The following is a 27,684-nucleotide window of genomic DNA, read 5'->3' as shown; positions in this document are numbered from 1 at the left end:
TCCCTCTCCCTTCCTCTCTCTGAAATCAATAAAAAAAGGTACTTCCTAGGGATACCTCAAAAAAAAACCAACCCCCCCCCCCACAAAAAAAAACAGAGCTTGGGCCAGCTTCTACAAGGGGAGGGACAGCGGGCTGGGACAGGTGCCAGCCCCGCGCACCTTGGAGATCCCTGATATGATGATGGTGCTCTTCTTCCGCGGCGACTTCAGCTTCAGCTTCGAAGATTCGCTGAGCTGTCGGATGGCGACTTCGGCCACTGGATCCGAGCCATTCAACACCAGCAGTTCTGCAGGGGGGGGCAGGGTTGACATCTCAACAAGAATTAATTATTTATCTATTTTTATATCTTTATTGACTTCAGAGAAAGGAAAGGAGAGGGAGAGAGAGATAGAAACATCAACGACAAGAGAGTCATTGATCGAGCCCGCAACCCGGGCATGTGCCCTGGCCGGGAATCGAACCCCGATCGCCTGGATCCTAGGTCGACACTCAACCGCTGAGCCACGCCCAGCCCGGCTCAATAAAAATTAAAACTCTGTGGACCCTCAGTGTGCAGCAGATTCTGTGAGATGCTCACTGACATGCACACAAGTGCATTTTGCGTGTGAGCCATTCCTCGATCGAGGGGATGAACAGCGAGAGCAGGTAAACAAACAAAAGACCTCTAACTGGTATGTCGAACAAGAGTAAAAATAGTGTTCAGGGGTTTTATAAAGTGAGGGGGGGACTGGGCTTTGTGTCTATTTTGTTACAGCATCCCCTTAACTACAGCAGGGAGCTAACGTCGTTCCTGGTCTTCAGGCAACTTCAGCTTCCCTCTCTTTCCAGTTCTTTACTTATTACCCAAAAAAACTCCCCAAGTCCCCAAAGGACTGCTCCCTTCTCGGCAGGTGCAAGGCTGTGCGAAGAGCCCAGAGGGGCAGAGAGGGAGGCCCCGTGGGCGGGCTTTCCGTTACCTGTGTCCGAAGAAGACAGCGTTTTGCTGACGGGAGGACTGTGGCAGGAGATGGCCTGGACAGAGATGTCCTTCTCGATCACCCTCACCTTGACAGGCGTCCGCAGGGGAGACTCTGCCGGGGACAAATGCTGGTTACAACGGCCTCCGCGCGTCGTCCAAATCCAGGTACCGGGAGGTGAGATCACACCTCACTTCAACTCCACCTCATGTTGTTGGACAAGGCACGGCCAAACCTCAGGACTTCTTAACAATCTCTTATTTTTTCATTTTTACAGAGGGAGGGGGCGCTTGCCAAAATGGGGTGTTGGAAGCACAGGTTTAAATAAAATTTCAGAAATGTTTTCATTAAGGGAGAATTTCTGTTCTTGAACGTTCTGCATTCAAGAACTGTGCCGAGCAATCTATTCTGGGAAGATACTACTTCTGTATAAGCAGAAACACCATATAAGTTAATAATAAAAGTCATACAAGTATACAGAGGTGTCTCCACAGTGCTGGGTGGGGGGACAGGTATAGAATTCCACTACATCTAAAATGACTGCCCACTGAGCCTTCTAACCCATGATTTTTAACAGAAGAAACTCCACACGGACCACGTGCATCCAGCGTTTCAAGACCGAGTGGCGTCCCCGTGTAAACGTAACAGTTCTTAATTTAGCTGGCCGTTCCATCCGATCTCAATTTCAGCTTCGAAATATACTACAAGGTTGAACCTTGCTTCCGCCTGTCATTTATTTGACAAAGTAGGAAGATAATTTTCTTAAAAAAAAAAAAGCCACACAGAAGTCTTGCCAATTACCACGCTCCCTGTGCCACGAGACTTTCTCAGTAACGACGCCGCTGCCCAGGGCCCCCCGCCTTCCTCGGGGCGAACGCTCAGCGCGGCGGGACTCGGGGCTTCCCCAGGGAGGCTGTCCCCTCCTCTCACCGGAGCTCAGCGGGGACGCCCTCCCCGCGTCGAAGCGAGGCTTGGTTTTCACGGCGGTGACAGTAGTGACCACGGTCCCACAGGGCATCACCGTGCGGTCTTTCTCTATCTTGGCAGCGGGAACAGGCGGAGGCGTGTGCCAGGGTCTCACTTCCGAGGGCTCCACGTAGCAGAACTGCGGAGGAGGCGGCCGCGGGTTGTACGGTCAGTGTCCGGCCCGCCCCGCCCCGCGTGGGCCGCTGGCCGCTGACCGCCGACCGCCACCGATTCCTCAGTTGGCATCAGAATAAATCACCGTGAGTTTTACAATGAACCCAGATGCCCCCAGAACTGACACAGGAATTGAGCCCCAAGCTCAAACCCGGCCACACACCACATATGATGGGGACACAAGCTGGAGGGACAAATAAAATCACAGCCCTGGCTGGGCTGGCCCCGTGAAGCGGCCTCGGGGAGCGTTATTTTTTAATCGCGGACAACCCGAGCAGGCCGGGGGCAGGAAGGGCCTGGCCACGTCTGGAAACGCAGCTCCTCTCAGAGGAGCTCTGGTCTCACGGTCGCTGGGAGCGAGACCGACGGACAAGGACCATGCCCCTCCCCTCGGTGGGAACCTGGCCACGTACCTCCGCGGTGACCGAGCCCAGCGCCGGGCCGCCCCCCGAGGGCCCGCCGGTCAGCACAAAGCTCTGCGGCCCGGAGGGCTGCTTCTTAAACAGATCCAAAGGGACGGTCGTCATCGCCAGCAGAGCTGAAAAGACAGGACGGGAGCCGTGAGCGCCGTGGATGTTTCCACGACAGCAAAACGGCCGGCCCGTCATCTCAGGGCTGCAGGTCAAGGCCGCTGCTTCGGAATCCTCACCAAAGGGCAGAAGGCTCAGTGGCTTTTCCCTGAGTCTTTGTAATGTCCGGAGATAACCAAACGGCCTGGATGCACAGCTGGGCAAGCCAGGTAAGGGCACTGCCTCCTCCTGCCTTTGGTATGTTTACGGGGATTTTTAAAAATTCTAATAAATATGGAAACTACTGATCTATCCACAGGCACACATACAGGTCCACGTTCACTTTAGTGGGTTTTTTTTTACCTCTAATTGTTGCTTTCTTGTATCTAAAGCATGTGTTCAACTTGAGCTGCTGTGGCTCATTTTACAAGGAAAAGCCAGTTGAAATCCACAGAGACAGAGAGGGGGATGGCGGTGCCAGGGGCTGGGGAGGGGGAGGGGGAGCGAGTGTTTAATGGGAACAGAGTTTCAGTTTCGGAAGATGGAAAGTTCTGGAGATGGGTGGTGGTGATGGACACACAACAGTGTGAATGCCTTAATGCCACCGAACTACGCCCTAAAAACGGTTAAGATGATAAACTTTGTTACATGTATTTCATCATAATTTTTTTTTACAGTCTTTGAGCCTGGCTGGTGTTGCTCAGCAGTCGAGCATCGACCTAGGATCCAGGAGATCTCGGTTCGATTCCTGGTCGGCGCACATGCCCGGGTTGCGGGCTCGATCCCCGGTGAGGGGCGTGCAGGAGGCAGCCGATCAATGCCTCTCTCTTATCACTGATGTTTCTATCTCTCTCTCCCTCTCCGTTCTTCTCTCTCTAAAATCAATAAAAAGAAATACATTTTTTTAAAAAGTTTAAAAAAGGTCTTTGAGGCTAAAAGGGTTGAGAACTGCTTCTCTAAGCCAAGAATTGTTCAATAAAAGATTTTGGATATTTGTTTAAAAAAAACCAAAAAACTAGTTGAATATACTCTTTCCCCAAAACGTACAACCTTGCTAATAACTTCAATGGACTTTCAACCAAACATTCCCTTGGGAAGGCCCAGACGGGGCAGGGGCAGGCCTCCCCTGGGTTTCCCACCCTCCCCAGCTTCCCACGGCCCTGCTCAGGGCGCTGGACGACCCTCCCAGAGAGCGGGCAGGGCCTCTGTCCACCTGCTCACCACCCACCTTCCGAGGATGGCCCATCCTCTGAAATCCGCAGGTGCAACTCCTTCGACTTGGCGTTCAACTCACTGTGCAAAGGAAAAAGAGCTGTGAGTCCTTATTATTTTCTGAAATAGTATTTTTTTCTGATTATAGAAAGGAACAGTCATCATCAATGTTTAAAAAACTGAGACATGTAACCAAAAATATAAAGATTATCTGCAACCTTACTCTCCGGAAATGGTCACTGTTAATGTTTGGTGCCTAGTCTCCTAGACTCACAGAGCTTTCTGGATGGAGATGGACATATTCCACACAGGTGCTTTCACATATGGTGGCCACTAGCCACATGTGGCCTTTGAAAACTTGAAACGTGGCCAGTGCAAACGGGGGAGGAACTGGATTTAATTTTAATTACCTGAAATTTAAAGAGCCACATGTAGCTATGAGTTACTATACCAAAAGGGTATCAACAGAATTGTCTAAAAACAAAATATAGAACATAATAGACCTCTTTCCTTCTTTGAAACCTACTTTTTTCACTTAAGATGTCGTGGACATCTTTGCGTGTCAATAACTACAGGGCAACAACATTTTTAACAGGTGGCTATTCTACTATTTGGCCCTATGAGATTATACTTAGCCAATTCCTTAGTAACCAACCCTTAATAACGGGTGGATTATTTTAATGTTTCAATAATTATAACCCAGCTGAGCCAAACACCCTCAGACATGTATCTCTGCACGGCTGTGTGATCACTTCCTCAGGAAAACTGTAACCGCCAGTCAAAAGGCACATGCACCGAAGAGACTTTCTTTGTTTTATACATATTGGTGACCTGCAGAACCGTTATTCCAACTTACACTCCACTGGCCACTCCCACTCTCTTATTCTTTAGCCGCCTATAAGGTGAAAAACAATCTCTTTTGTTTACATTTGCATTACTCTCAGTTTCTGAGATTAAACACCTTTCCAGAAGTTTCTATCTATCTATCGTTCTTGCTTTTATAATTCTAGTTTGAAAATTTTGCCCACTTTTCTAAGAGACTGTTATATTTTCATTAATGATTTATAAGAACTCTTTATACTATACAGGGAACACGTTCTTCTATTACGTTTTTGTACTTGTTTATTGTTTAAGCATCAGAAAGTGATTGATTTCTACATTTTTGTAGTCACTTTCCTGAAACACTATTTATGTAAGTTTTTATAATACTATTACTCCATCCTATGTCCACTGCTACTCCTGATGGTTTTAATTGCTTCTCCTGAGTAGTCACATCAATAACTACATGCAATAATATCATCTCCAAGCAAGGACTGGCTTCGCCTCTTCCTGGCCGTTACTTGTAAATCATTTATCTTATCTAATTGTGCCAACCAGTGCTCCCAGCACATACAGTGGGGTATCTTTCTCTTGACTTTGGTGGGACTCCTGGTATTTATCACTTTCAGTGATTTTTTGAAAATATTTTTAAGAAGTATCCATAGCTCTTATCCTAATCGGTTTTTAGCATTAGCAATGGGTATTAAATGTCACTGCATGTCTTTGGGGCACATAGAGAGCTGCCTTCAGAAAGAAATCTACGTTTGACTTAAAGTTGCTTCAGATGCTTAATACGCTTTTTAAAAATTAAAAAAAATTTTTTTTTTGGTGCTACGAAGTGATCTCAGGGGTTGGCAGTCTTGGAGGGGTGTTACCATGGAAACCCAGGCCCACGGTAACCGAGCTGCACGCACAAGGTGAATTCTTCTTTCCAAGTGAGGTCAGTAGTGTTTTTGGGGAGGGCGCCAGAGAACTTCTGAACTGGCTCGTTCAGCTGAACTCCGCAGCGGAGGTTCCTGGGGCCTGAAATCAAACAAAGGGGCAGTGCTGCCTTTTACTTTTGTTTCTGAATGGCTTTAAGATGCTTTTGCATATCACAGGAAGGCTAAAGAAAATGCCTAAGGCCTTGGCTCGCCCACTTTCTTTCACTTGCCATTTACAAACTCTCAAAGCACCCCACTTCCTTTGGGGTTAAAGATTTTCTACCCCCACTTGACATGAGGAGCCCCGGACTGACCCCAAGTGCCTGCTCACCCCTCAGCTCTGCACAGCCTCTCGGTGGGGGCCCCTCCTGGGGGTGACCTCACTAGAGCAGAGATGTGGCCCCTACTTCTGGACAAGACTCACCACTTGCCAAAGGCAGGGCATCTGGGATGACTCTACATCTGGGGACAACTCACACAACAGGTGTGTTTTTATACCTGACTCAGCTCACTTAAAACCTTTTCTGGGGTGTTTTTCCAGGAAATGGGACAGTCCAGGCTCAAGGCAAAGGGCAAAGCTACAACTGTGCTCCTTCCTTCCTTCCCTCCCATATGCAAAATCCAGGTTGTATTCCAATGGACTCGCGTTGTTATGATGGTTCTCAGGAGATCTTCACTCAAGGCAGGATCGCACTGCAAACCCAACTGCAGCGAGCCACCGAGAAGCCACCGGTCACCTCCCCTCGCTCATGCTAACGCCAGCCAGGCGCCTGGCCGGCACCCAGAGCCCCTGCACCACGGTCACCCACCTGAAGCACCGGGATCGTTGAGCAGCGAGGCTCGGATGTCCTTCACCACTAGTTTGAGGTCGTGAGCCCGGGGAGGTTTGGGAGGGCAGGGTTCCTGGGCGGCAGGTGACGTGCGCTGGAGATTCTGCAGGAAGAGAAGCAGCCGTGACCGTGGGGAGGCAGGGGACCAAGGCAGCGGCCAGAACCTGAGCTGGGGTCTGCTTCGTGACAGTTTCCGCTCTTATGGGAAGGCCGGGTGCCATCGACCAGAACCATTTCTGCTTGGGAGCCTTCTAGATCCCAACAGCGGCAATGCAGTCAGCCAGAGAGGGCTCCCCAGAACCATGCTGTGGGTGGAGACTGGAGCAGCCACGCGGGTCCACACCTGACCCAGGCCAGGTGCCTGAGAGTGGGACACCTTCCCCAGACTGCAGGTGGCCGGGCTGTCCCCAGCCTGGGCTAGACAGTGTGTCTATCCAGTGCACCTCGCTCTGCCCACTTCAGGGGCACATTTTCATTGCTAACTGGTTTTCCCAGGCACCTCAGTCCTGGAAGGATGGGATCCAAGATCACAGGCTCTGAGGGGACAGTAAAAAGTCCAGTTTGGGCTCTTAAAGGCGGAGGGTCAGGCCTAGTTAGGGTCCGACTATGCTGAATGGCCCTCTTCCTTCCATCCCCAGGGCTCTGGAGCCCTGTGCCCTGACCGTGCAGCATCCCAGAGCGTGGTCATCACTGACCAGCAGCAGGGGCGCAATCTCACTCTACCCGCGCGGGGGAGGAACGTGGGAAACGCACACAGGTGCCCGGAGACGCGGCCCACGATCCCTCCGGGGCCTCGAGGCACCCCCAGCCGTGGTCAGCCTTACCTGGACGTGCCCCGCGCCCACAGGCCTGGCGCTCAGGACCACCGACGGGGAGGCGGAGCTCAGCAGGTTCTTCAGAACCCCCCTGAGAGTTTCACGCACTGCATGCGCCTCGCCCGCCCGCTCCTGCGAAAGAGGAAGTCGCCACGTCACTTCGCAGCCATGTGCCTGCGAAAGGACAGGCAAGCACTTGGCTCTCCTCGCTGTGTCCCCGAGGTGAGCAAACACAGTGTCACCGGGGCTCCAGGAGGTCAGATTAGGACCCGGGAGATATCTGGGAGGGAGGGTCCTTTTCACTGATCTTGGACGTAATTCAAACTATTTTTAAAAATAGTAAAAAAAAATAATAATAAGCTACATGCACCATAGAAATGGTAATATTTCTGTGAATATCCTTATTAGTCATTTTTCCCAAACGGACAGACATGTGGTTTTTCTTTCTTGCACGACACTGGATATTTTTTGAAATTTAAAACTATTCAAATAAATGGAAAAGCCTGATAAGAATGAAGACAAGTTCTTAGAAGAACAGCAAAGCTGGACAACGTACACAGCCAGGTGTCAAGGCTATAAAACTACAGTAAATAATACCCAGCAGAACTGGGTTCATGAATTCGAGAACGTCACAGCACCACTGCTCACAGCAGCCCCAACTGGAAACCACCCGAGTGTCCATCAGTAGCTAAATGGATCCACAAATCATGGGGCAGCCACACAGGGGAAAGGACGGCCCCACACAGCACGGACGGACCTCACAGACGCAATGCCGAGTGAAAGGAGCCGAACGCAGAAAAGCCCATGCTGCGCGACTCTGTCCATAAAGCGCCAGAACAGGCAAAACCAGTCCATGCCGTCTGTGGTCGGCAGGACTCTCAGGTGACCCCAGTGAGTCGTGCCCTCACCTTGAGTGCGGGGGGGGGCCTGAGACTTGCCTTCCGTCAATGGCTATGGCAAAGGTGATGCAACGTCAAAAATTATGTCCTAGGAGACCCCCCCTCAGCGCATACCTTTGGCTGCACCGATGGGGGGGGGGGCATCGCAGGGACGCAGGGACTGACCTCCCCCGGGGCCCTGGGCTGGACCGTAACGGTCATCTCCGGCACGCTGATGAACGACCACCGGATCGGGATGTCCTCTCTCTTCTCTTTCATGCGGAGCTCCAGCTTTCAAAAGAAAAAAAAAGCGATGGTGACTGGAGGGCTGCTGTCCCCAGCAGAGGTTCCAAGTGCGTCTGCGTGTGTTCACTGGTTTCCTCAGATAACTGCTCGGCCTCCCCGGGCCACACTGTGCGCTTTCAAATGGAGAAGAGGGTCCCGCACTCCCTTCGACCTCCCCCCTTCACTGTGCGTACCTGTCCCACCCCCACCAGCACTTCCTCTGCCTCCACCTGCCACTCAGCAAGGACCCTCAGGGTTGGTGGCTGAAGGTCAGATGCCGCTGAAACTCTGCCGTCTACTTTAAACTCCCTGTGCTCTGCATGCCTCCTGCGAGAGTGTCACCAAGATGTAGAGGAAGGACTGAGCCGGGAACCAGGATGCCCGAGCTAGCCCCGCGCTCACACGTCCCCGAGGCTGGGTACAGAGCACACTGGATTCTGGTCCCCTCTTGCCTGGGCCACCACCCGACCTCTAACTGGACTCTGATCTCACAATGTCCCATTCAACCCTCTCCACCCATCGTGGCAGAAAAATAGCCCCCAAAGATGCCCACGCCCCAATCCTTGGCACCTGTGACTATGTGACCTTACACGGCAAAAGGGGCTTTGCAGGTGAGATGAGGGGCAGTAAGGCCCTTGAACTGGGGGTCAGGGGGGTGATCCTAGGTTATCCTGGCGAGACCAGGGAATCATAACAATGGAAGAGGGAGGCCGAGAGGCCAGAGCTGTGGCTTGGGGGCACAGGCCGGTGCTGGGGGCCCAGGGATGAGTCTGCCCCTGAAGCTGGGAGCTGCCCACGGCCCACGGTCCTACCACCTCGAGGACCTGAAATTCTGCCAACAGCCAGAATGGGCAGGAAACAGGTTCTCCGCCCGGAGCGTCCAGAAAGGAAGGCAGCCGGCCAACACCTGGCCTCAGCCTGGGCCGGGCGGCAGACCCCAGCACGAAACAGAATAAATCTGTGCCGTTTTCAGCTAAGTCTGTGGTCATTTGCTTCCGCGGCCACAGCAAACTAGTCCACCAGCCTTCCTTTTTGAGCCAGAGGCGAAAACCTGGGCGCCTCGCATCTCCACTCTTCTCCCCGCCGCCCACCAGGGGGAAAGGAAGGATGCATTTCTGAGAGCTCAGACCCTCACCCCACGCTAGCGGGAGGGGAAGAGAAACGCGGCCCTCCCCGTAACCCTAGGACGAGTGGGCTTTAACTGCCCTGACACAGGGCCCCGAGTCACCCCCACGGGGGGGGGGGCAGCAAGCCTGGCTGCTGGCCCTTTCCTGCGCCTTTTATCTGAGGAACAAGGGCGAGGTGGGAGGCCCGCAGCCTCGCGCATTAATAATTGACGGGTCTGCAGCAGCTGCCGCTCCTGCAGGCTGATCCATGGCTGCTTTGAAGCTGTGCTAGGAGATCAAAGATACAATTGTGTCACTTGTGTCTGAGCTGCTCAAATGGCACCTAAAGCCCATCTCGGAAACTCCATTTGCTCTGTTCCCGTGTGGGGTCCTCGCTGGACTCAGTCCTGAGACGTGTGTCAGGTGTCGTGTAAACGTGTCCCACACTTTGAAGTTCTTTCCTAGCGAGGCCAACGCTTTGAGGCCAACGCTTAACCTCTTCAACTTGAAAAGGGGGTGTTACTGGGAGGTGGGGGTGCAGGGTAGATTTTAGGAAAGAAGCCATTTGGTTGGCCAGGAAATTTGTTCCCCCTGCTGATCTAAAGCCGTGTCTTTGTAAGAAAAGTTCATCTTCCCTTGTGATGGAGAATCCTGGATGACTTGGGCTCAGCCCCCCAAACTAGCAGCCAACTATAAGGTCAGGAAACACCGGGCTGAGTCAGCAGTGACCCCTACAACAGACCCACAAATGTACAACTTTTACAGACAGTCAAACCGGAGCCTCGGCGAACTTCTGCTTAACGTCAGAGACTCAGTTATGTGACAGCTCAGCCATCCAGAGTCTCACCAAGTCTGTCATAATTATTACACGACTCTGTATAACTGTCATATGTAATTATGAATATTTATATGATTACGTATACATTATAAAACAGTTACACATCTCTTATAATTATTATAATGATGTCTGTTGTCTGAAAAATAATGGCAATGCTCATTTTCTAATTTATAAAAGTAATATTTTGAGTGTTTCAGGGACTAAGAAGTGGAAGGCCCAGCCCGGCCCCCAAGCTGTTTCCAAGCTGCAGTCGGCTTCCGAGTCCAGCGCGGAACCTGAGACAGACCCGCTCTCCTCACGCACCTGCCACCTGCCTGATTCTGCCTTTGGGCAGCACCCCTGACTGTTCAAGTCCTTGAAAGATGCCATCTCTCCCATTTCCGATAGATGGGCAACCTCTGAATTCGTTACATATGTGCGTGTGTGTGTACACATGTGCATCCACATGTATGAACATATGTATGTCTGTATATGTAATATGCATATCACACACACTTTTTTACTTCCCACAGATACAATGTGGCAGGTTACAGTTGGGAAATCATTAAATGAGTGGCGACTAATAAACACCTGGGTTTTCACGGCCCTGAGGCGCCCACGCTGCCCCACGGGTTTGTGAGAACCGTTTCCCGCGCCTCGCGCAGCCCACCAGGCCCCACCTGTAAATGCAGCGGGGCGAGCCGCACGCCGTACTGCGGGCGCCCCGTGTCCTCGGGTGAGGCGGGCGCCGTGCTGACCAGGAACTGGATGGCCTTGCCCACCACGCGACAGGACACCACCTGGCGGAGGGACGGGACAGCGTTACTGGACTTTTCTGAGAGAGACAGAGGTCAACAATGGCAAGGCTTCCATTTCAAACTTGGAAAAATACCCAGATTCACATCTTTGCTGTTACATAGCAGTCTGAAAGCTGGAAAAAAAAATCTCAGATCTTTTCTTCCTGGTGGATTTCTCAGGAGTTAAACTCTTTCTTGCCCAACTCAAGTTGTTAAGCTCTCTCTACACATAAAGATTTTTTTCTTTAAATATTGCTCTGTTCTGTTTCTCGACACCCGCTGATTTCAAATTCCCGACACTTCCATGTTCACACTAGGGAAAGCCATCAGCCAGCATCTCTCACTAAAGGAGCCTTAAAAAGAAAGTAAGTTACAGATATTACAAGTAAAACAATTTAAAAAATGTATCCAGAACACAAGAAATCGGTTCTATCTAAATAAATTTTAACCTGTCATGGTTTTCAAAGATGCGGGAGTAATTGAAATAGATGAAATATTAAACAGTTACGGAATTATACAGCCTTAAAGACAGAACTGTCAAATGGCTTCCCGGCTCTAAATAAAACCAAGTCCCACAGACCCACCGTTTCTGGCCTCCCTTCAGCATTCGGCTGGAAGTGCTAATGAAAACAGCAATCCGGATCCTACCTCGACATTTCAATATGGCCAAACAGAGGGCTACCCGGCCCCCAGGAGGCCAGTGGGAGGTACAAGGACGGGGGCCCCATCCCCTCCAGGCCACCTCCGGCCCCGGTGCCCCCCTGAGAGCAAGAAAGGCCCATTTGCCAAATGGATGGACAAAATGGAAAGGTGCTTTTAGAAGAAGTAATCTTGCAGCGCGTTAGGTGTTATCCATAACGGGCATTAAATTAAACGCCCTCGACCCAGGAGAGCAGTGGCCAGGCCTTGCCCCCCAGGGGCCCCTCTGTTGGAACAGCGGACGGCAGGGTGTCCTGGTACAAGGCGCCACCTGAGTGGCCGGGGTGGCCACGGCTGACAGCTACCAAAGGACCGCTGAACAGAGAGAGGCCCTGATCCTGCCCCAGAGTCTGAGCTGTGACAGCCCCGCCCGATGCCTGGGCTTCCCTGGGAAGCAGTCTGATGGCGATGCTGGATCTTCACATCTAAACGGAAACACCTGGTGACTGTGCCGGGCCCAGGGACTTCGCCGAGAACAGAAGTGAACCACGGGCCCCAGCGCAGGCTCCACGGGGCCGAGAGCACAGGAAGGAGCACAGCGCCCTGGAAAAGAGGCGCCGCGAACCCGCTGCTTTCTTCCTGAGATATTTTTTCCCAAAGCAAGCAAAGAACGCCTCGATTACATAAACCATTTCAAAAGCAAGCAACAGAGGCCGAGCCGTGTGTCCCGGATAAGGCCCCTTTCTCTGTACAGCAGAGAGCGTTTGATGGAAGGGTGGGCTGCTCGCGGTGAGGGACCCAAAGGTGCAAGTCGGGAGCTCCAGGAGCATGTTGACATAAAAGCATCCAAACCTGCTGAGAAGTTGTATAATATACGAGCCAAACATAGGATACACCTGGAGACAAGATCTCTACAGGCTGAGAAAAATGCTTCCTAGAATGCAGTCAGTGGCTTCTTTTATGCATTTGGAATTAAGGAAAGGAAGGAAGGTTGCATGGAGGTGGGAGAAAGCAAGGCCGGGATCGGATTACTGGGTGGTTAAGATTACAGGCTCTCTGGAGGGTGGTCAGCTTTAGAAGGAGGGGCCCGAAGGGGGGCATTTCAGAGGTGTTTTAACTAAATGCACAGAAACAACAGGTGGGCTGGCTTAAGGCAGAGCTAAGCCTTTTACTAAAGAAGTTCTGTGCCACAGGTGTGACGACCCACCGCGACCTGCCCAGTTAGGAGTTTACAATCAGATCACCCTGTGCGGTTACTTTCTGTAGAACCTTTTTTCTTTTTTGGTCCACAAGCACCTGGTCTGACAGGTGAAGGTCAGGGCATCCCTGGTCCACCCCCAGGTTCAGGAGAGAAGGCAACAGATGGAGGCATCATCGGGACGTGAGAGTGAGCACATTTCATCACGACCTGCAGGGCAGAACCCAGCTTCAAGACCTTAAACACTCATGTACCTGTACAAATAGGTCTTACCCCTTCCATACTCACGGGCCTGTACAAATAGGTCTTGTCCCTAAAATGCTCACAGACCTACACAAACAGGTCCTGTCCCTTAAACGCTCACAGACCTACACAAACAGGTCTTGTCCCTTAAATGCTCACAGACCTATACAAACAGGTCTTGTCCCTTAAATGCTCACAGACCTACACAAACAGGTCTTGTCCTGAAACAGTGCTCCTTTGTTTAGAGGGGGCCAGGGAATCCCAGGCCCGGCACTCCCAAGTTTGGCTATTGCTCAGCAGCCAGAAAGTCCCCTAATGTCCTCACACCCTCTGTACTCTCTCTTTCCCCTCCCACTAAGCCTCGTGCACGGCCGCCTGAGCTCCTCTGCTTGGAACGCTCTGGAGAACTGGAAACAATTTAATTACTTCGGTCTCCAAAAGAACTAGGAACACAGCCGAGAGAAAAACGCATCCAAAAAAGGTTTCTGCCGCTGAATATTTTTCACTTGAATCATCCTTTGTGGCATCCCGAGAAGAAAATTCTGAAATAAAATGGAAGGGAAGCTCCTTCACTAACCATTCGGATTCCCAATCCGACCTGGTCCCTGGCTCCGCGATCTGGTCTGGGCTCTGTCAAGATTCCTCAGGACAGCGGACCCGACCTGACATACTGTTTCTACTCTGGAGCCTCTAGAGGCTCAGTTTTATTTTTTATTTTTTTAAATATATCTTTATTGATTACAGAGAGAGGAAAGGAGAGGGAGAGAGACAGAGAAACATCAATGACGAGAGAGTCACTGATCAGCCGCCTCCTGCACGCCCCCAACTGGGGACCAAGCCCGCAACCCAGGCCTGTGCCCTGACCAGGAATCGAACCCCGATCGCCTGGATCCTAGGTCGACGCTCAACCACTGAGCCACACCCGGCCGGGCGAGGCTCAGTTTTAAAAGTAAAATCCATTAGAGCCAAAAATTATCAGAACATCTATAAAGTTAACCCCACCTGCCCACTCATTCACATTATGTGGCCGAAGGTGGATTTTTGTATACAACTCTCCCAGTGGGCTGAGATGGAAAATGCTGGAAACAAGAGGGCAGCCGAGCCCAAGGAATGCTGGGGACATGCTCAAGGGACATGCCTGGGACAACCGGGGCCCTGGCCCCTGCCCCCAGCAACAGCCTCTCTTGTTGGGATACTTTACAGTGAAGGGGAGGCTTCGGTAACGTTATAGTTCCAGGAGGTGTCTCCCTGCACAGTGTGGTCTGCTGTGCATTCTTCAGCTTCCAAATCCGTGCACGTGAAGTTCCCTTTCATCACCTCCGTATAAAGAAACACCTGGCCCGTGTGGCTCAGGTAGTTGGGCGTTGTCCCAGGCACCAAAGGGTTGTGGGTTGGACTCCAGGTCAGGGCACATGCCTGGGCTGTAGGTTCAATTCCGGTCGGGGACCTGTAGGAGGCAGCCGATCGGATGTTTCATTCTCACATTGATTCTCTCCCTCTCCGTTTCTCCAAAAATCAATAAAAAAATTTAAAAAACAAACAAGAAACACATACATTTCCTCTAAGATGAAAGGCAAGAACTTGAGGCTTTTCCCAGCTAGGTATTAGTGCTCTCGTCCTGGGCCAGGTCACTCTGTCACGCCCAACACCCATGTTCGGTATTCAACACACACACAAAACCATAGCCTGCTCCTCTGACCCAGTCTTCTCCAGGTGAGGTCATGCCGACGGCTACCGAGCCCAGAATTCTGTACATTGTAACCCAAACAAACAGGTGGCAGGTGGCCCTCCCAGGAATAAGCACCTGCCCTAGGGAAGACTCTGTTCAAAACAATTTCACAACCTGTTAGCATTTTAGCATAAATGCCAGGCTAATGGAGTACCTGGAAGTTCAAGTCATGCAAAGCAGCAAAAAAAAAAAAAAAAAAAAAAGGCCAACCAAGCATCCTGTTTGCAGCTAGAGAGACAAACATCAACAACTTTGAACCAGGCTACTTTGCAAACCAAGGGGCCCACTGAGGTCTGGAAAGCGCAGAGGAGATGCCGGGAGCTCAGAGTATATATTTCAGTATATAAATGGCTAACAGGCAACCTTAGTAAAAAACCACGTGCACACAGTACACTTCCAATGCCGGCCACGCAGAAGGATTCTGGGGAAATCCTAGGCCACTGCCCAATTCTGTGTTGCCCTGGCTTTAGGGAAGCATCGGTTGGTTAGTGCCTTTCGGTTCTTTTCTCATCTTCATCGTCTCTTTCCTGGTGAGGGCGGGAGTGAGGGCTTAAGTGAAATAATACAGAAATAACAGTCATGGCGCTGTGCAGCAGTTGGAGCTCATTTCTGGGGGCCGACTGGGGTTCAAATTCAGCCTCTGCTACTTAGTAGCTCTCAGTCACCTTGGCCAAGTGACTTAGACACTTAGACTCTCTTTGCCTCAGTTTTCTCCTCTGTACAGTGAGCATGAGACTTGGCCGGGCGGAGGAGTGTCTGGGCACAGTAAGAGTGGACACGAGGCCATCGCCCAGGCGGGTCACACCTGACAGCATCAGGAGCGACGACACAGCGGGCGTCGTGCTGGGTACCGTGCAGGCTGGCGCCCTCCCAGCCCCATCAGGGAGGGATTAATACTTCACAGGCACAGCACCTGCCGCTCAGGAGAGAAAGATGCACCCGAAGCAGGCCCAGAGCCAGCCAGCGTCTCCCGGCTTCACAGCTTGGCTCCACGCTGGCTGGGTTATTACGTGGATCTAAAACTCTAACCCACAGTTGATCATTAATTAGAAGCCTCTAATTGTTTACAAATGGCGCTGAAATCAAAGATGCATGATGCTTTTCACACGACACCCGGCCTCACACCAAGACGCCAACAACGCTGCCGGTCTCTCAAGACTGTTCCAGGCATGTTCGCCGGCGAGCTTTCCAAATACCCATTACATTCAAAGACAGCCGGCTCCCGAAATAAAAGACGTGTGTGGCCATCTCAACAAAGCACCTGTCACAGTACAAACCCTCAGACGCTGATTCACATTCGAGGTGTTTCCACGTGGGCTCATGGACCCCATGTCTGCACTGAGTCTCACAGGGGACTTTGGAGCCCAGGGATGTGACTTGGGAGCCCAGGGGATGAGCCAGGAAGGGCTGTTGCTACATCGTGCGGAGCAAGAGCTGGCTCGCAGGCCACAGGCAACATCGAAATGAAGGTTTCTTTTTTCTGGGTCACACATTCTAGAGAGAGCCTCTCCCAGGACGTGAGGAAACAGATCGTAGGTGGAACCTCGCTGCTCTGTGTAAGCGGGTGATTACAGTCTGGGAGAGGGCAGGGTGCCCAGTGCCTGTCAGACTGGACAGGAGGCGGAGGGAGGCCCTGGAGGGGACTTTAGAGGCGATGGCTCTCTGCAGTGCCCCACAGGGGGGGATCCCCCTCTACACAGCCCTGCAGGTCAGCTTGTGAAAGGTGAGCAACTGTAAAATGCACTCTACGTGATATCTAAATGGCTCGAATCTATGTCACCCTGCGGAATATATACATATACACACACGTGCATATAAAATTCACATACCATATGATTCACCCATTTAAACTGTAAAATCGAATGTTTTTAAAATATACTTCACAGAGTTGTAAAAAGCATTCCCACCATCACTTTTAGAATGTTTTTGTCACCCCCAAAAGAAACCCTGTACCCACAGCAGTCACCCCCATTTCCCCTTAAACTCCACCCCGACCCAGCCCTGGTGACCACTAGTCTACTTTCTGTCTCTACTGATTTATCTGTTCTGGAGATTTCATACGAATGGAACCCTACAACATGTGGCCTTTTGTGTCTGGCTTCTTTCACTGAGCACAATGTCTTCGAGGCCCATTCATGTTGTAGCCTGTGTCAGACGCTCATTCCTTTTAGAGCGGAATCATATTCGATTGTATGGAGAGTCCACCTTGTATTTATCCGTCACCAGCCGACGGAGCAGATTTTTTTAATGTAAGACGTCTGCATTTTCAAATAATTCTAAGACAGAATAAACCACCCCACCAGCTTCAAACCCGCTTCCTCGGTAAGGAAAGACCCTGCACAGGCGCCCAGCTCACCTTCTCCTGGGCCGAGCCGGCTGCACTCGAGACCTGCTGCACCGCCAGCTCCAGGGGCTGCTGCTTCGGGTCCTCCTCGAAGGCCAGGGACAGCGGGCCCTGGAACAGAAGAGCGCAGTGAGGAGACCATGCGCAGCGGCGACGCTTGCTTTTTAGGGGAAACTAGGTATTTGCTATAAAGCTCTGCAAACCTAAGAAAACGTAACATGGCTGCTTCTAGTTAAACCTGTGCTTCCAGGCGGCAGCAACGGTCAAGCACCCGTCAGTGCCCACAGCTGTGCCCGCAGCTGTGCCCGCACCTGTGCCGCGGCCCAGGCTGGCTGGCGCGCGGGGCGGGTCCAGTTACGGGACAAGGCTGGGAAGCAGAGGAACGGGAACAGGAGCCGAGCTGTCGCGACCAGGTCAGGACGGGGAAGGGTGTTCTGACCGCTCACGCTCATGGTGTAAAGAAGGGCAGGCTCTTTGGGCCGGTGCTTGTGCTAGTCCTGGGTCTGCGGGGCCCGCACAGCAGGCGCCGGGGCTGCCCTCCCCTCCGCTGGTGAAAGCCCTGTTTTTAGAGAGTCGTCCCTCCTTGAACCCTGGTTCCTGGCATTGCACTTACGGTGCCCCTTTCTCTTTTCCCATCGCCCACGGCCTGAGTGCGCAGGAACCCCCGGGGCCGGCCGCCTCTCCCTGGAATTTGGGACTCCCTGGCTGGAGACGAGCCAGCTGGTGGCTGTGCCCCAGGAGCTCATTTGAGAGCTACAGCTTCCCAGGCCCCTGGAGCTGCCAGCTCTGGCCCCCAGCCCTCCTGGGTGAACCCTGCCTTCAGCTCCGTGCCTCGTCCCCGCCCTTCCCACAAACTCCCCTGGGGCTTGTCAGCCTGCGTCCAATCAGGTTCTTGCCATTAAAAATCTCCACATGAGAGATGTGCTGGGGGCTGTCCTCTCTGCCGGTACAGGGACCCAGGCAGGGAACTGACCCATCAGCAGCAATTACATTAATATGAGGCAACAAGACTAGTGTTTTATGAAAGAGCAAACCAGGGCTTGGACGGCCGACCAGGTCTCGTCCTTTTTAAAACAAATTCTCTTGAGAGGCCCAAAAGCACAACCTGGGATGAAACACTTCTGAAAACGCTGATGCGCATCGAGGTCAAGCAAGTTCTGATTGTCTGCAAGAAAAACCTCCACCACCCCCGCCCCCTCCACGACCCCCCACCCCGCTTTCCATCACCTCAGAGACTCTCCCGTGGAGAGCTGCTGCCAACTGTAGGCCACCATCCGGTGGGAAAATAAAATTCTGCAAAAGACACCCAAGCTCTGCTGGCAGGCCCAGCGCCAACGATGTCACCGGGGGCTACTTCTTGAGAATTCCCCACCGCCCAAAGGAAAGCTAACAGGCACAGAACGCTTTCAATCCCATGCTTTCTAACCTCGCCCCATTTCAGCAACACTGATCTCACCCCCCAAAAATCATCAGAGGAGAATTCAATCTATTCCCCGGGAGTGATGAAATCACGGCTTCGGGCTGTTCTGCTGACGTTCTCCAGGGCTGGTGCTTGTTTTGGTGCGACCTGCTGGCCAGGGGTAGCCACGAGCCCGGTGATGACGTGGGTCCCTGTACCGGGCGGCCGGCTGAGAGGACAGCCCCCAGCAGGGAGCCCAGTGCCAGGCAGGGAACTGACCCATCAGCAGGAGCGGTGACAGCTGCCGGACAGCGCGGTGAAACAATGCACCTCTGTCCCGGCCTAAAGAGCCACCGCTGCCGTGAGCAGCCCGGATGCAGGCCCCCGCCGGGGCCTCGGTGGGGGCCGTCCACAGCCTCTTCCCTGTGGCACCTTACGGATTAAAACCCTGGAAGACTCTGCGGGGAGCGTTAACGTCAAAGGGTGGTCTCGCAAAGGAAATAAGTTATTACAAGGACACAGGTTCCCTTTCCCTTTCCGATGGCCTAGTCCTCGAGTTTCAGGAAGCCTACGTGTGCCCAACACCCAACCCCGAACCCCCACGCCTCCCGTCCTGTCCGTGAGCAGACAGCCCCTTCCAGACGCCTGGACCAGGGCCGGACTTCCCGCCCACCCAGGAAAGCAGCGCGCGGGACCGGCCAGGAAAACACCGAAACGGGACAACCGTAAGGGGCACTACCCTGCGAGACGTCAGCACACACTGCAGACCCTCCGGTCTCAGACAGCGCCGGCTGCCGCAGGAACACGCAGCCGCCCGGACCCGAGGACAGGAACAGAAAGTCCCAACAGACCCAGGTACACGTGCAAACTTAGCAGGGGACAGGGTGGCATCGCAGATCACCGGGCAAAGATGGATCCTCTCTTTAATCAGGATGTGGGAGGAGCCCAGATGGAACACAAACACAAATGAACTTGTATTGCCGATGAATAGCATAACCCCCAGAGGGGCGGAAAAACACAGGTCTCACCTAAGACACTCTGGGAAACACATAAATGCTGTAATCGAGGCAGTAAGTGTTTCTCACAGGGGCACGGGTCAGCAATTCAGAAAGTCCTCTCTTGGATGCTAGCGTTGACCAAATAAATAAATATGTTCCAGACAGTAAGTAGCCGATGCCCCCCTCCTAGAGAAGGAACTTGAAAACATGGGAAGGAAAAGATAAAATGAACTCTGGGCTGTTGACCTGGAAGCCAAGGGATCAGTTTAAAATCATGGTTTTGAAGACACAGGCAGAAAGAGAAGAGAAATACAGACGTGTGCATAAGTGTGTTACTGTATACACATATATTTCCCCGCTCTGTCCACTAAAAAAGTCTAGAAGCAATAAGACCCCAGCAGTAACGAGCACCCCTGATGCCCAGATCTTGGTTTCTACGCACTTCTCCAATAGGAAGAATCGGGGCTGCCTGGAGAAGTGGCTGGACCCAGGGCCGGAAGAAGGAAAACACAAGATGAGTCTAGAAAAAAACATCTGCGGAACCATAAAGGAAGGAAGTGCTAAATATACACACACAAATCTATCTAGATGGCAAAACACAAAGGCTACTTCTAAAAGAGCTGCTCGTGGCCAAACGAGGACAGATAGAACAAACAAATGACGACAGGGTTGGATAACACGTAGAATAAAATAAATACCCAGGAGTCCACCCATAAAGTAAATACCCATTTCTCCACCTATATACTCATGTCCATACTCTACTAAATATATAGGTGGAGAAACGGCAGCTCTTTCTTGCAGAATTCCAATGACTAAATGTAGGAGAGAGGAAAACAAAAAGTCATCATAGAGCGAACTCCCCAGAGGTAACTGCTGCAGACTCAGCACACGGATGGGTGCCAGAATCGGGGAGCTAAGTGTGAGGAGTAACAGGACGTGTATCGTCTCAAAGTAGCTCCACAAGATGCGTTTAACTCCAGAGGGAACGACAGAAGAGGGGACATAAGATAGAAGAAGAGAAACCAGCAGAAACCACCTTTACCAAGGGATCAAGGCCAAAGTATGTTACAATGATACAAGGAAACCCGTGATTTAACGTATGGAAAGGGGCACATCACTTCTGTAGTTTGTATAACCTCAATGCAATCGTGTAAAACACCAAATTGGAGGGAGAGTTGGCAAAAGAATAGTCAATACTCTTCAGAGTTGTGAAGGTTGTGAGAAGCCAGGAAACTAACTGTTCAAGACTTCAGGAGACTAAGGAGAAGCAATGACTTAATGCCACGAGGGGCCTGAACGGGACCCTGGAACAAGAAAAAGATACCGGTGGAAAATCCGAGAAATTCACATCCAGTCTTCAGTTTAAAGACCACAGCCAATGTTGATGTCTTACGCTGTTTACAATGTTAATGTCACTGTACCGTGAATTATAGTAACAGTGTGCCCACGTGAGTGGCTTGCACTGCTACAATATTAGTATCATTGTACCGTGAATTATAGTAACGTTGTGTCAATGTTAATGACGACAATGTTACAATGTTAATACCATTTTACTGTAAATTATAGTAACACTGGGCCCATGTTAATTTCTTGCTTCTGATCATTGTGCTATGGTTATGCGAGGCTGGGTAAGGAATATAGGGAAACTCTGGATGATTTTTGCAACTTTTCTGTAAATCTAAGAGCAATAAAAAAAAAATCAAGTCTTTTAAAAGAGACTTTACAAGAAAGCAGCCCACCTTTATTGACACTATTTCCTAAATCCCTCCCATAGATCTTATCTCATCCAGAGTGGGTTCTGTTTTCCAGATTGAACCCAAACTTATCCTCTTCTGCAAATGAAGCACAGAGAGGTCAGGACTTGCCCGAGGTCACACAGCCCCAGAGCTTTCGGCCTGAGCAGTGAACAGTTCTTCCAAGCCGCTGGAGAAGTCCCCACCCAACTCAGCAGCCCACGAGGGGCCGAGGGGAGTCAAGTTGGCTTTGGCTGCCTTTTAGTTAACACTACACCCACTCTTCCTTCCCCCGAATTCCGGTCCCACTGGGAGAATGGGCGAGGGCAAAGAACAACCTGAACTGGCGCCCATTCCTGGGTTTCATGAGGACAATTTGCAAAGTCATCAGTGAGCCTCCTTTAATGTTGATTCTTTAGAAGTGGAAAACAAAGCACATTAAACAGCTTGTTTTGCCCAGGCTTGGCTGGCTCCCAAGCAGAGAAGGCCTGTGTCCAGATGGGGTGAGGTACATGGCCACTGTCTCTCCCCACCAGTGACAAGTTTCTAACAGGCCCTGCCATTCATCCCCCCCGCCCCCCGCCGCCACCCCCCAACTGCTCTGAGCCAGCCTTGCCCGGGCACTGGGTGGGCTGTGCCTGGACAGACAGGGCTCTGGCCTCGCTCACAATTCCATGAGACACAAGTGACCACAAGGTGCCAATGCAATTCGGGAACAACCACAGGCTGCCGGGGTGGGGGTGGGGCAGCATCCTGGCAGAATGGGAGGATCTGGGATCTTTCTGAAAGGTTTACAGAAGTTAAACAAGAAGAAAAGTTAAATAAGTGCTTAAGACAAAAGGAATGACCCGTGGGAAAAGTCCCACAGGAAAGAGATTTGAATGTCTGAGCAACAGGAGACCAGTTGGGGGGAGTCCCAGTGGGGGACGCAGGGAGGGGCCCATACAGGTCCCTAATCCAAGGTCACCTTCACATTCTGGCCACTGTGGCTGGTCAGGAGCTTGGATTTTTCTGAGCACCGCTCAAAGCTCATTATGTGACAGGAAAACTCCGAAGTCTCGTCACTTGGTTTACTTTTTAAATTGCTGAAGCTCGTCTACAAATTGGAGCTATTAATAACATGCTCTAGGTTCACACAGCATCTTTCCTGTTTTTTCCCAAAGCCACACATTGTCCCACAGTCTTGGTCATTTGCATCTAGAACGTCCCTCTGAAAAAATTCCTGGGGCAAAAGACTAAAGAGATAAACAGCTTCAGGGTGACTCACTGCCAGACAAGTCCCGAAGGCAGCCCCCACTCTGGGGTCAGTCCTCACAACGTGTGGGCACCCACCCGGGCAGGGGAGCGCTGTCCAGCTCGCCCACCGGGCTCTCCGGGCCACAAGCGCCCGGCTTCCAGAGCCAGTGAGCCGCTGTGGACACGGCAACCCAGAGCCTCCCGGGTGGGTGTTGGGGGGTGCACCATCGCTGGAGTAACTGACTGTCACCCCAAACCATTTTATAAATGTCAGTGTCACACAGGGGAAGGAAAGGGGAAAACCTCAGCTGCTGCTTTTGGGTAAGAGGGTGTTAATTAGTTCCAAGTCTAGTGACTGAGGCCGTTCTAGGGTCTCTGTTCTCCACGACTGAACTGTGATCAGGTCAACGGGAGCTGGGTGTTTGCGACATCGGAGTGGGGAGGTGTTGTTGTGTGACTGACACAGTTGGCTCAGGCGCAGGTGTGTACCTGGCAGCCTCTCACCGGGGGAATTTGTGAAACAGACGGTATGCTCCCCGCGCCCCCGCCAACCTCCTAAGTCCCAGCTGCAGGGGAGGAAGCACGTGCGTTGTTCCAAAGCCCGCCAGGCAATTCGCCCGTGCGCCCCGCGCCTGGCGCCTGGCCTCCCCTCATGTCTCTCCAACTCACCGTCCCGTGTAATTTGAAGTCATTTTGGAGTGAGGAACCTGCACTGCCACGGCCACGGGCATCCAGAGCCAAAGGAGGCTCCGTGGCTTACCGCTCAGTGCTCAGGTCCCGGGAGAGAGGAGCCCCCGGGTGGGGAGGAGACGTTAAACGATCCAAACCTTTCATCCGATCTCACTGGACCTCAGTTAAAGGGAACACGTGGGCCGCAAAGTGGAATCTGCTGCCCACGGGGAATGCGAATGCAGGCGTGGGCGGACCACGAACACCTGGGTCTGGGTCAACCCCAGAAGGTCTCTCCAGCTCGTGGGCCTCAGTCTCCCCTCTGGAGAAGGAAGGGGGGTCGCCAGAAGAGTTTAGGATTCCTTCCGATCTTAAAGTACAAAGTTGGGGTAAGACTTAGACTGCAAGGAGCGACCGTCTCCATTTGATAGGGAATTCCACCTTTCACGAGATGCTGGATGTGGTTATGTTACTCCCAGTGTGTCCAGCCTCCCAGTGACAGGCTGAGAAGCGGTGTCCTCCCCAGCCAGGGCAGACAGATGACAGGACAGGAGGGGCCTGGGGAGGGCACTAAGCTGTGGCCGTCTGGGCCTGTCTGGCATGGAGTGTCAACCCTAATCTGGGATTAGTGGGAATCGAGTTGGAGGCAGGGCTGGCTGCCGGGGTCAGGACACCCACGGGAAACACCAGCCTGCTCACCCACACTGTCATCAGGGCTGCTCCAGTGCCGGCCTTGGGCAGCGAGGGTGTGTGAAAGGTCAGTTGCAGGGAGGTCACCAGGTCCTATCTGCCTGCAAAACCTTCCATTTGAATTGAAACCAAGCAGCACTCTCGGGTTCGGGAGCACAATCAGATCAGATCCATGCCCCCCAGAATTGCCAGAGAAGTCAGCCTCGGCACTCCTTCGAGCTCGAACCCCGTCCATCACGGCGCCTTCCAGGCAGGAAACACTGATGTCCCCGACCCCCAGAGCGTGGTCAACAGCAGACAGAGGACAGAGAGGGGGTACACACCAGGTCGCTCTTTCCACTCCCTGAGCAGAGCCCTCCCGGCTCCCAGGGTGAAGTGATCCAGCGAAAGGTTTTCTTTTAAAATCTTCGGCTCCTTCAGGGTTCTTGGCTTCACCTGACCAGCCAGACGTTCCAGGAGGAACTTCCATTGGCAGCCTGGAAGCAGTGTCCAAGGCAATCCTACTTTCTGCAGCCCATTGAGAAATGTCAGGAAACGGGGCAGAATGGGTTAAGCAGGGCTATCCCAACTCACACACACAAGGTAGGGTCCCACCTCTGTGCCTGAAGCTCCGGCAGATCCTCCAGGTTACGTACCCAGCACTCCCTTGAATTTTAGAGAGCAGGGACAAGGCTCACACCCGCTCACGCCACCAACCAACCAGGGTGCACTCAGCCCCAGAACCTGGCCTGTGACACCAGGTCAATCTGGGGTCGATGACAGCATCGTGGTGGGGAAACATCTATGTTTGCTCCCAGGGGTGAGGCCGCATGGCTTTAGGGCGACCACAAGAGATGGGGTGGTTCTCCATCTATCTAGATGTCCAGCTCTGCACAGCAGGGGCGCATGTTCTAGGCACTAGGGCAGCCGGCAGCCAACCTTGGAGCCCTTTTTTTCATCCAAAAGGTACAATTATTTTTCAAGTTCGGAATGCGGCCTTTCACGTTGTTGGACTGATGCTCATTTATATGTGAAGTTTCCTTGTTTTTCAAACCCATGGCCAAGTGAGTCAAGGCCAGGGCGCAAGGACCAGGCACAGGGCCCACTCTGGAGTTGGAAGGTTGATGGGTCCAGGCACACCCCATTTGCTGTTTCCAAAGCCGAAAGCCACGGGCCTCTCCGCTGAGCTGCACAGATAGGTGCAGGACCGTGAAAGCAAGGAGGGCCAGCAGAGGCTGGGAGGCACCTCCCCAGTCCCACTAGGCCCCAATTCCTGCTACGGGAATGCCCAGGGATAGCAGACACCAGGAGTTTGTCATTAAACTAAGATGTAAGTACAAATAAGTCACCACATCCTTAACTATGGAAGAAACAAAACCACAGGAAAACCTTTCGCTGGATCACTTCACCCTGGGAGCCGAGAGGGCTCTGCTCAGGGAGTGGAAAGAGCGACCCCCTCTGTCCTCTGTCTGCTGTTGACCACGCTCTGGGAGTTGGTCACAAGCCCCTAAGTTGCGTCTGGGGTAGGAGGTAGCCGGATTCCAATCCCAGCTCTGCCAAGCACGGGCTGTGTGACCTTGGGCAGGTTACTTAACCTCTCCAGGCCTCAGCTCCTCACCTGTAAAGTGCTGACAATCCCAGGAGCTGTGAGGATTCACATGAGGTGTGCACCTAAAAGCCCCCAATACAATGTCTGGCAAATGGCTGGCTCTCAACAAATGGTCGCTAATATTAGATGCCAGGAAATGCAAGCAAACCTTGTAGAAATACACTCTGGTGAAATTCAGCTCTACAGATGGAAGCATAGATGGGGTCACAGTTATTCTAGTGCATCAGGTGCAAAAGCACAAAGTGTCCAGCTGGGAACCGGAGCCCACCTGGGCCTCCAGGAAGGGCTGGTGGGAGCCAGAAGGGGAATGGGCCCCTCTGACAAGTCTCTCCGACAGCCTGTACCTGACACACCTCCCGGGTGGCGCACCAGGTCTCATCACTGCCTTGACTCCCCACCAGGGGTGGTCCGCCCTCCAGGGTCCTCTCCTAACTTTCCAGGATGCCCTCCCAGGGGGAAGGAGGGAGGCTGCGGAGAGCTCTGCGCCGACGGCCGGCGCCCCGCCACGCCCTCCACGACTCACCCCTTTCCGTCCGGCCTCCTGGTTCAGGGCGGCCACCCAGGCGGCCTGCCACTGGCTCCTCCAGCTGTTCAGCGTCAGGATCCAGGAGAGCAGCGCGTCCGGCCCCGGGCGCGGGTCCTCGCCAGGCGGCGCCGCCCGCCGCGGGCGCCGAGATCGCGCCCTGGCCAGCGCCCACTGCGCCAGGTACAGGCCCACCGTGCCCAAGGCCACGACGAAGAGCGACACCAAGACCATCCACTGGACCTCACCGAGCCACGAGTCCGGGCGGGACATGGTGACGGCGCATACCCGGCGCGCCTCGCCCCAGCTTCCCCGGGCAGCCCCGGCGGGACGCGGACCCCGCGGCGGCGCGTTCAGGACATCAGCCCGCGGCCGGCCGGGGGGCGTGGAGAGCGCGGGGGGTGGGATCCCGGCGGCTGGCGGAGCGGGCCCGGGGCCCGGGGCCCGGGACGCGGGGCCGGGAGCAGGGAGCCTGGAGGCCGGGCGGGGCGAGCGGGAGGAAACGCCGGCCCGCGCGCGGCGGCCACGGCCCGGGGCTGCGCCCCCGACCCCGCACACCTGGCCGCGGGGGACGCGGCGGCCGGCGCTCCCGACTCTGCGTCTGGGCAGGTCCCGCGGCCGCGGCCCGGCGCGCTTCCTCCTGCGTGCGCCGCCCCCCGCGTCCCGCCCGCTGCCCAGCAGTGGCCAGAGAGGCTCCGGCCGGGGGCGGGGAAGCGGGGCGGGCCGGGGCGGGGCCTGGCCCGTGGGGGCGGGGGCTGGGTCGCCGGCGCCCGGGACGTGCCCGCCTCCTTAAAGGCCCCGCGCCCCGGGTCCCCGAGGGCAGCGCCCCCGCCGCGGCTCGGGGCTCCGGCCCGGCCACGTGCGTGCGACACCAGCGCCTTCCCGCGCCTTCCCGCGGCCGCGCCATGCCCTGCGGGGCGCCCCGCGCGGCCTTCTCCAGCGCTGGCCCGCGCCCGGCGTGGAGACGCGACGGCGCGGGGCGCGGGGCTTTCCAGGGAGGCGGCGGGATTCCAGGGAGAGCGCGGGGCGGGCGGGCTTCCCCGTGCGCGCGCCTGGGCATGTGGGGAGGAGGTTCTAGGATCGCCCTCTGCTTGCTCATCAGCGAGACAGTGTCTGGCTTTAACATACATGGAAAGCCCCTAGAAATCCACCACGCCACGCACCCCAAAGCCCGGAGGGCCTGGGGGCTCGCCTTCTCCAAGTGGATGTGCTGTTCGTTAAGCGCGCACGCCCGCAAGGGTCTGGCAGCCCCCATCCTTAGGAAATGCCACGAAACACTAGCCTGGGATTCTCCAAGGCCTCAGTCATGAAATAACGATCCACTGGCTTTTTCTGCAGCTGTGTGAAGGGGATTTGACCTTGAATTTGGGTTGGCTAGACGTGAACACTTAGCCTTTTGTTACCTAGCCAGGGTCTGCTGATGGGCCAGCCGGGTGGGTGAGCGAGCGGTGGTTCTGGCTCCGCCACTGCAGCGGAGGGGTCCTCACTGGTCCCCCCTCACACCCCCGCCCCCTCACTGGTCCCCCCTCACACCCCCTGGCCCCCTCACTGGTCCCCCCTCACACCCCCACCCCCCTCACTGGTCCCCCCTCACACCCCCGCCCCCC

At 53.7% G+C, this 27,684-nt stretch overlaps 1 protein-coding gene across 1 annotated transcript in view; it reads right to left on the bottom strand.

Moving 5' to 3' along the window:
* The window catches only part of C2CD2 (C2 calcium dependent domain containing 2), a 33,547-nt gene extending 6,886 nt beyond the window's left edge, over positions 1-26,661 (bottom strand). Inside the window, exons 1-12 of the mRNA XM_081138125.1 lie at positions 26,078-26,661; positions 17,254-17,352; positions 10,972-11,091; positions 8,270-8,374; positions 7,215-7,337; positions 6,370-6,493; positions 5,552-5,660; positions 3,835-3,899; positions 2,511-2,635; positions 1,888-2,062; positions 958-1,071; positions 160-287 (exon numbers count right to left, since the gene is read on the bottom strand). Of these exons, the coding sequence (XP_080994251.1) occupies positions 160-287; positions 958-1,071; positions 1,888-2,062; positions 2,511-2,635; positions 3,835-3,899; positions 5,552-5,660; positions 6,370-6,493; positions 7,215-7,337; positions 8,270-8,374; positions 10,972-11,091; positions 17,254-17,352; positions 26,078-26,350 (1,560 nt within the window). The 5' untranslated portion in view covers positions 26,351-26,661. The remainder of the gene's footprint in view (positions 1-159; positions 288-957; positions 1,072-1,887; positions 2,063-2,510; positions 2,636-3,834; positions 3,900-5,551; positions 5,661-6,369; positions 6,494-7,214; positions 7,338-8,269; positions 8,375-10,971; positions 11,092-17,253; positions 17,353-26,077) is intronic.
* Between the last annotated feature and the right edge of the window lie 1,023 nt (positions 26,662-27,684).

Source organism: Miniopterus schreibersii, assembly GCF_964146895.1.
Source record: "Miniopterus schreibersii genome assembly, chromosome: 5".
In the NCBI taxonomy this organism is placed as follows: domain Eukaryota; kingdom Metazoa; phylum Chordata; class Mammalia; order Chiroptera; family Miniopteridae; genus Miniopterus; species Miniopterus schreibersii.
The sequence above is the reverse complement of the archived record's forward strand: the minus strand, read 5'-3'. Positions and strand labels throughout refer to the sequence as shown.